At 25.7% G+C, this 9020-nt stretch overlaps 1 protein-coding gene across 1 annotated transcript; it reads left to right on the top strand.

Moving 5' to 3' along the window:
- Positions 1-4532: 4532 nt before the first annotated feature.
- LOC130801385 (transcription factor PRE6-like) lies at positions 4533-8001 on the top strand. The gene is made up of 2 exons (XM_057665226.1): positions 4533-5294; positions 7546-8001. Exons 1-2 carry the CDS (start codon positions 5175-5177, stop codon positions 7696-7698), a joined length of 273 nt encoding a protein of 90 aa, XP_057521209.1. The 5' UTR covers positions 4533-5174; the 3' UTR covers positions 7699-8001.
- The last annotated feature ends 1019 nt before the right edge of the window (positions 8002-9020 follow it).

Genomic DNA, 9020 nt, shown 5'->3' with positions numbered 1-9020 from the left:
CATAATCTCAACTTTAGAGGGTATTTGTCTAGAGTAAACTTGGGTTACCCGATGACCAGCTATAGTAGGTAATTCACAAAAATTAAATTGACAATTAATGTAAAATCAGAGGAAGTTTTTGAAAAATTACAAAAAAAATAATAAAACAATCATAAATTTTGTTCTATTTTTTTAAACATTTTTTCGACATTTTATTTAAATTTATATTTTTTTCAAATTAAAACTTGTTATAACAAGTCATTCGGTTATTGGGTTTATTTTAGGAAAATATTCTCCAAAGTTGGGATTATTTATGGTTAATCAATAGGTGGGATTATTATACGAAAATCATGAAAATGTTGGATTATTCTAGGTAATTTTCTAAAAATTAATTAATTAATCAAAACCGTATATATTTGGATATCTAGTTTTATAAAAATTTCGATTTAGATCTAGATTTAATATTTGATTATTAAAAGAGCAAATACCTAATTCGAGTTATTCGATTTTAAAGATTTGAATTAAATATCGAAAATTACCTATAATAATCCAACTTTCATGATTTTTCTAATAATCTAACTTATTGATTAACCATGCATAATCTCAACTTTAGAGGGTATTTGTCTAGAGTAAACTTGGGTTACCCGATGACCTGCTATAGTAGGTAATTCACAAAAATTAAATTGACAATTAATGTAAAATCAGAGGAAGTTTTTGAAAAATTACAAAAAAAATAATAAAACAATCATAAATTTTGTTCTATTTTTTTAAACATTTTTTCGACATTTTATTTAAATTTATATTTTTTTCAAATTAAAACTTGTTATAACAAGTCATTCGGTTATTGGGTTTATTTTAGGAAAATATTCTCCAAAGTTGGGATTATTTATGGTTAATCAATAGGTGGGATTATTATACGAAAATCATGAAAATGTTGGATTATTCTAGGTAATTTTCTAAAAATTAATTAATTAATCAAAACCGTATATATTTGGATATCTAGTTTTATAAAAATTTCGATTTAGATCTAGATTTAATATTTGATTATTAAAAGAGCAAATACCTAATTCGAGTTATTCGATTTTAAAGATTTGAATTAAATATCGAAAATTACCTATAATAATCCAACTTTCATGATTTTTCTAATAATCTAACTTATTGATTAACCATGCATAATCTCAACTTTAGAGGGTATTTGTCTAGAGTAAACTTGGGTTACCCGATGACCTGCTATAGTAGGTAATTCACAAAAATTAAATTGACAATTAATGTAAAATCAGAGGAAGTTTTTGAAAAATTACAAAAAAAATAATAAAACAATCATAAATTTTGTTCTATTTTTTTAAACATTTTTTCGACATTTTATTTAAATTTATATTTTTTTCAAATTAAAACTTGTTATAACAAGTCATTCGGTTATTGGGTTTATTTTAGGAAAATATTCTCCAAAGTTGGGATTATTTATGGTTAATCAATAGGTGGGATTATTATACGAAAATCATGAAAATGTTGGATTATTCTAGGTAATTTTCTAAAAATTAATTAATTAATCAAAACCGTATATATTTGGATATCTAGTTTTATAAAAATTTCGATTTAGATCTAGATTTAATATTTGATTATTAAAAGAGCAAATACCTAATTCGAGTTATTCGATTTTAAAGATTTGAATTAAATATCGAAAATTACCTATAATAATCCAACTTTCATGATTTTTCTAATAATCTAACTTATTGATTAACCATGCATAATCTCAACTTTAGAGGGTATTTGTCTAGAGTAAACTTGGGTTACCCGATGACCTGCTATAGTAGGTAATTCACAAAAATTAAATTGACAATTAATGTAAAATCAGAGGAAGTTTTTGAAAAATTACAAAAAAAATAATAAAACAATCATAAATTTTGTTCTATTTTTTTAAACATTTTTTCGACATTTTATTTAAATTTATATTTTTTTCAAATTAAAACTTGTTATAACAAGTCATTCGGTTATTGGGTTTATTTTAGGAAAATATTCTCCAAAGTTGGGATTATTTATGGTTAATCAATAGGTGGGATTATTATACGAAAATCATGAAAATGTTGGATTATTCTAGGTAATTTTCTAAAAATTAATTAATTAATCAAAACCGTATATATTTGGATATCTAGTTTTATAAAAATTTCGATTTAGATCTAGATTTAATATTTGATTATTAAAAGAGCAAATACCTAATTCGAGTTATTCGATTTTAAAGATTTGAATTAAATATCGAAAATTACCTATAATAATCCAACTTTCATGATTTTTCTAATAATCTAACTTATTGATTAACCATGCATAATCTCAACTTTAGAGGGTATTTGTCTAGAGTAAACTTGGGTTACCCGATGACCAGCTATAGTAGGTAATTCACAAAAATTAAATTGACAATTAATGTAAAATCAGAGGAAGTTTTTGAAAAATTACAAAAAAAATAATAAAACAATCATAAATTTTGTTCTATTTTTTTAAACATTTTTTCGACATTTTATTTAAATTTATATTTTTTTCAAATTAAAACTTGTTATAACAAGTCATTCGGTTATTGGGTTTATTTTAGGAAAATATTCTCCAAAGTTGGGATTATTTATGGTTAATCAATAGGTGGGATTATTATACGAAAATCATGAAAATGTTGGATTATTCTAGGTAATTTTCTAAAAATTAATTAATTAATCAAAACCGTATATATTTGGATATCTAGTTTTATAAAAATTTCGATTTAGATCTAGATTTAATATTTGATTATTAAAAGAGCAAATACCTAATTCGAGTTATTCGATTTTAAAGATTTGAATTAAATATCGAAAATTACCTATAATAATCCAACTTTCATGATTTTTCTAATAATCTAACTTATTGATTAACCATGCATAATCTCAACTTTAGAGGGTATTTGTCTAGAGTAAACTTGGGTTACCCGATGACCTGCTATAGTAGGTAATTCACAAAAATTAAATTGACAATTAATGTAAAATCAGAGGAAGTTTTTGAAAAATTACAAAAAAAATAATAAAACAATCATAAATTTTGTTCTATTTTTTTAAACATTTTTTCGACATTTTATTTAAATTTATATTTTTTTCAAATTAAAACTTGTTATAACAAGTCATTCGGTTATTGGGTTTATTTTAGGAAAATATTCTCCAAAGTTGGGATTATTTATGGTTAATCAATAGGTGGAATTATTATACGAAAATCATGAAAATGTTGGATTATTCTAGGTAATTTTCTAAAAATTAATTAATTAATCAAAACCGTATATATTTGGATATCTAGTTTTATAAAAATTTCGATTTAGATCTAGATTTAATATTTGATTATTAAAAGAGCAAATACCTAATTCGAGTTATTCGATTTTAAAGATTTGAATTAAATATCGAAAATTACCTATAATAATCCAACTTTCATGATTTTTCTAATAATCTAACTTATTGATTAACCATGCATAATCTCAACTTTAGAGGGTATTTGTCTAGAGTAAACTTGGGTTACCCGATGACCTGCTATAGTAGGTAATTCACAAAAATTAAATTGACAATTAATGTAAAATCAGAGGAAGTTTTTGAAAAATTACAAAAAAAATAATAAAACAATCATAAATTTTGTTCTATTTTTTTAAACATTTTTTCGACATTTTATTTAAATTTATATTTTTTTCAAATTAAAACTTGTTATAACAAGTCATTCGGTTATTGGGTTTATTTTAGGAAAATATTCTCCAAAGTCGGGATTATTTATGGTTAATCAATAGGTGGGATTATTATACGAAAATCATGAAAATGTTGGATTATTCTAGGTAATTTTCTAAAAATTAATTAATTAATCAAAACCGTATATATTTGGATATCTAGTTTTATAAAAATTTCGATTTAGATCTAGATTTAATATTTGATTATTAAAAGAGCAAATACCTAATTCGAGTTATTCGATTTTAAAGATTTGAATTAAAAACCTGATTTTCTAAATTAAATATCGAATATTCTGGATCGAATAATTCAAATCAAATTCTTATGCAGACTAACTCCTTAACATTAAAGGATTCCAACTATATATGTTTACAAGATTTTATATGAAAAATGTCCTTGTCAAACACATAATATAAATTGTTAATTCGTTTAAAACCTATATTTAAAGTTTTGTAAAAAACTCTTAATATTTAAGATGACTATTACAAAAGTAAAATAATTTCATTCCAAAAAAGCATGGCATGTGTAAGTTTGACTTAACATAGTAATACAAATAAATACTCTTCCAAATTTGCCACCATCCTTGCCAAAATCAAATGCCCTGAAATCTAGGAAATAATTAGGCAACTTTCTTCCTTGATCTCCCTAAATGTAAGCTAGGTCTTGTAATAGTAACAAAAGCCTAACCTTAAGCCTACCTTTTTATTGAATTCCTATCATGCAATGTTCAAATATTTTCATGGCATGCTTTGATTTGTGCCTAAAAACTTTGAAATCTAAACCTTGTGATTGGAGAAAATCATCAATATATAACCCTAATTATTTCCCATACCTCTTTCTTATTTAGTCCTTCCCACCTTGTCTTGAATGATCACATGGGGATGAGGAACTTGTCTAACCATTGATTCATTAACACCATTAAGGCCCACTTTTGTTTGCTTATTTACAAACAATTGTATTTAAACCTACTTGACCTTAAACCCCAACTTGGGAACATAAACGAACACCCAAATACTTGTATAATTCCCTCTCTTTCTTCTTAACTTTCTTCAAACCACATGCCTTCTTCACTACCAATATCAATGTCTCTTCTCTTTGTGGTCCTTTTTATTTTTTCTTTTTCTTAATTTTAATCATCACCCATTCTCTTCTTTTCCTTTTTTAATTTTCACTATAAATAACATTTTATTTATCTATATATATAAATAAAATAAAAAATAAATTAAATTAATTTATCTTAGCTTATATTATAACCTTCTTCATCTTCCTAGGTCTTTATCCTTATACCATAAAACAAAAAGCATATCAAGTTTCTTTGTCAAAGAATCTATTGTATTTTCCTACACCCATTTTTTTCTTTCTTTTTTTGTCACCATTACAAGAAGGAACCTAACAAATTAAGTCCTCAATCTTAGTGTTAGAGCCATTTTTTAGCAAAGGGTTTAGGGAAACAACTAGGTTGATTATACACAAATTAAGACAATGTCTAGTAGAAGGTCAAGACAATCAGGAAGCTCAAGAATCAGTGATGATCAAATTATTCAACTTGTTTCCAAATTGCAACAGCTTGTTCCTGAGCTCCGTCAACATCGTTCTGACAAGGTAATTTAGTTTATTTACTCGGTCTCTTTGATTCTACTAACTCCTATTCAGCATAAGTGTTAGGACTCTATTCATCAAACACTGTTAAGTTGTATTCTATTGTTACTTTATAAGTTATAATGTAGTCATGCTAAATGTTGTTTGATTCGTCTCAATATATACTAAAGCTATAAGATAGACTGAATCGAAGGGAGTATTACACTACACTCTAAAAATATTTACATACATCGGTTTTATGACGTAGCAAAATCAAAATAACAGTAGTATTAGTTTTGATTTCCTCTCTTGGACAATGACTTTTTTTTCTCAATCTCCGGTGTTAATACTTAAGCTATGAATAAGAATATTAAATTTTGTAACATATAATATAGTTTACCAGTGTCAAAGTTAATTCAACACAAGTAATAAATGAGATATCAAATACTTGGTATATTAATATATATGTTGGATTTACCATTGTCATTGACTAAATAATTAACTTATTTTTAGTGAGGGAACATGATACGTTAATTAATTTTGTTGCTACTCCTTTTTTACACTCTAAATTGAGTAACTATTATACCAAAAATTTGACATTTCCACCTTAGTAGCTATAATAATAATAATAATAATAATAATAATAATAATAATAATAATAATAATAATAATAATAATAATGCATTGGATTGTTTAACAATTTCCTTCTTTTTTTTTGTAACAATTATTGTTCAAAACCGACTATTTTGACTTGCTATGATGCCAAACTAAAGATCTTCCAACATAGTTGTTACACTTTATACTATATTTCACATTTGAAAGTGTAAAGTCTATCTTTAGTGTTCTTCAGGTGTTACTAACTTATATCCGACGTTTGAAAGAAGTAATGCAAGTATCACTTTGTGCTATTTTATCTTTTCACACTGATATAAAGTTAAAAACTTATGTTAGATACTTTAATTGTCAAATTTTGTTACTTAATTTATTTTCTTGAACGTTCCGCTGAAATGATTCATTGACTTGGTATTACAAGTCTCAGTTATATGAGTTTACATATCATTTACCATTTCTTTCAAACAAAACATTAGGATAAAATATGAAGAGAACATGTGAAAAGACGTGATATAAATGAAGAGAACCTCTGAAAAGACGTGATATAGTATTAGAAACTAAAAGGTCTTAATTTCTAGTATAAGGACATGATAACATTTATAACATATAATATGATCTCAACTAACATTTTAAATTTTTAAATGAAACTAACAGAGTAAATGACATATAAAGGAATATAAAAATAAGTTTAAACTTATAGTTCAGATAGTCACTTAACATGTAGATAAAATGTCAAGGTTCGATTTTCATTTATCATTGATCATTTCAATACAACATTTTGTGTTAGAAACAAGAAGAGTTTTTTTTACATTCGCACTTTTCAAGTAAAAAGAGATAAAATAAAATGTAGAAGGGTAAAATAGTGATTAAAAAAGTAGACAAGAAGTCAAGAAAAATATTTACCTAGTAATTAACGACCGTTGACTGATAAATTAGAAAGATATGGTAGATTTGGAGTGTAGTTAGTAGTTACTGTTAGCAGGAAGTTTCTTAAGAGGTGCGTACAGAAATGTTGGTTATATTAGTTATGGTAGTAAGAGTAAATGAAGCCTCACATGTCCATGATAAATTATTTCCTATAAAGTGCTAAGCTTAATAGCGACAACACTTTACCATTTTAATGATATTTCTAACCGTTTAGACCCCACCCGTTAACGTACTATACCATGACCTAACTATAGGACAAACTCAAAAATGACGTTCAATGAAACTAAAAATAATACTCCTTTCATCACTTTCAATTTGCATCTAGTGCTAAATACGTGAAATTTAATGAAAAGAAAATTGAATTTGAGAATGAGACTAAAAATAAGTGGAGGATATATATATGAACAGTTAAGATGGAGATTAAGAGTATAAGTTTGTGGATGAGATACAAGAATAACAATATGACCATTGCCAAAAAAAAAATGCAAAATCAAATGACAGAAATTAAAATAAAAAATAACGTAAAATAAAAGAAACATACCTAATAATTAAATTCAAGTAAATAGAAAAAAAACAAGTATTTGACATCTTCCAAATTCTTTTTATACAATTTTACATCAATATAATATCCTTTAATTATTTACTTAGTATTGTTGTTGTTCAACTTTTTTTTATTTTTCTTTGGGTTTATTATATTTCAAATGGATACTAATAATATGTATATATTTATTAAAAGGTGTCCGCTTCAAAGGTGCTTTTAGAGACATGCAACTACATAAGAAACCTACAAAGTGAGATGGATGACCTTAGTGATCGCCTCTCACAACTCTTGACAACAGTTGATGCTAATAGCGAAGAGGCAAGAATCATTAGGAGCTTACTTAATTAATAAATAATTAGAATAATTTCTTTATTAAGGTCAATTATGTTTTTATTAAAATGCTTATTATTGATATAATATATATAGAATATGGTAGCAAATGATGCATGCATGGCCTAGGAACGAGTACCTAGATCTAGCTTGTAATGCAAATGTCGTATACATATATATTAGTAGTAGTACTCCTATATATATATATATATATATATTAAGTATTAAGTATATGTCTTTTGTAATTAAGCTCCTAATAATAATGTATTTGCACGCAATTAGTCCCTTTATGTATATCTTAAGCCATTGTTATTAAAATCCCTTTGACTTTTTGACTTTTTTTTTTGTTGAAAAGATGACTATCATTTGCACGGGATATGATTGGTGTTTCAAGATCTTGGTTTGCCTACTTCGTCCATCATATATACAAATATGTCCATGCATGGGTTAAATGATACTTATTTATTTCGGAGGTCTTCAAGTTTTGATAAAAAAACGTATTAAAATTGACTTGCTCGTTAAATAATACAAGAAAATAACATTTGATTTGGTTCAATACATATAGAAAAGATAAGTGTTCGGTTTTTCTTATGTTAGTAATTTGGATCATCTCTAATTTATCTGATATAAATTTTTTCATATTAAACCTTTATACATCAGAGTCAGAATTAGAGTCCGAGTCATCAATTCAATATTCATATAGATTAGGGTCCGAGGGAGAGAAGATAGCGGATATATCATAACTGTGTCAGTCAAAGAAGTATACATAATTATCTTTTCTTATTATATGTTTTAATAAATGCCAAAATATAGAGCAAATAGAAAGTGTGAACGTAATCCAACTAAGTGAAATGTAGAGCGATATCTATGATTTATCGCTCACCTTTACTTCTCAAAATTCACACTAGATAAGCATTAGTTTGTTTTCCCTTCATTCTCTCCACACTCTTCATTTTAAACAAAACAACACCCAATATTTTATGCAATATTGAAAGAATATTTTTGCTTGAATAATTCATTGCATATTGATCGACTTGCTTTAAAGTTATTTTAGCTAGAAAATAATTACAAATATACTAGATTCCTTAGATATCAGCTATAACATATGCTAAGACTGTTAAAATATATAATATTCTGGAATCTCCATCATAAGCTTAAGTTGTTCATTAAGTTAGTTCCTTGACATTGTATCAAGCTGATGGTTGAGGTCGTAGCACATGTTATGTACTCTAACAAAGACATATACAAAATAATCTAAGAATGTATAAGATTACAATGATATTGGTATGTTCTAATACACCCCCAGTAGTTGAAAATGAAAGGTTGAATGATATGGTTGT

Source organism: Amaranthus tricolor, chromosome 15 (genome assembly GCF_026212465.1).
Source record: "Amaranthus tricolor cultivar Red isolate AtriRed21 chromosome 15, ASM2621246v1, whole genome shotgun sequence".
In the NCBI taxonomy this organism is placed as follows: Eukaryota; Viridiplantae; Streptophyta; class Magnoliopsida; order Caryophyllales; family Amaranthaceae; genus Amaranthus; species Amaranthus tricolor.
This window is presented reverse-complemented; position numbering and strand designations above follow the sequence as displayed.

Coding starts and splice junctions, on each gene's coding strand:
- LOC130801385 (XM_057665226.1), top strand. CDS start 5,175: ATGTCTAGTAGAAGGTCAAGACAATCAGGAAGCTCAAGAATCAGTGAT. Junction 5,295..7,545: donor GTCAACATCGTTCTGACAAG/GTAATTTAGTTT, acceptor ATTTATTAAAAG/GTGTCCGCTTCAAAGGTGCT.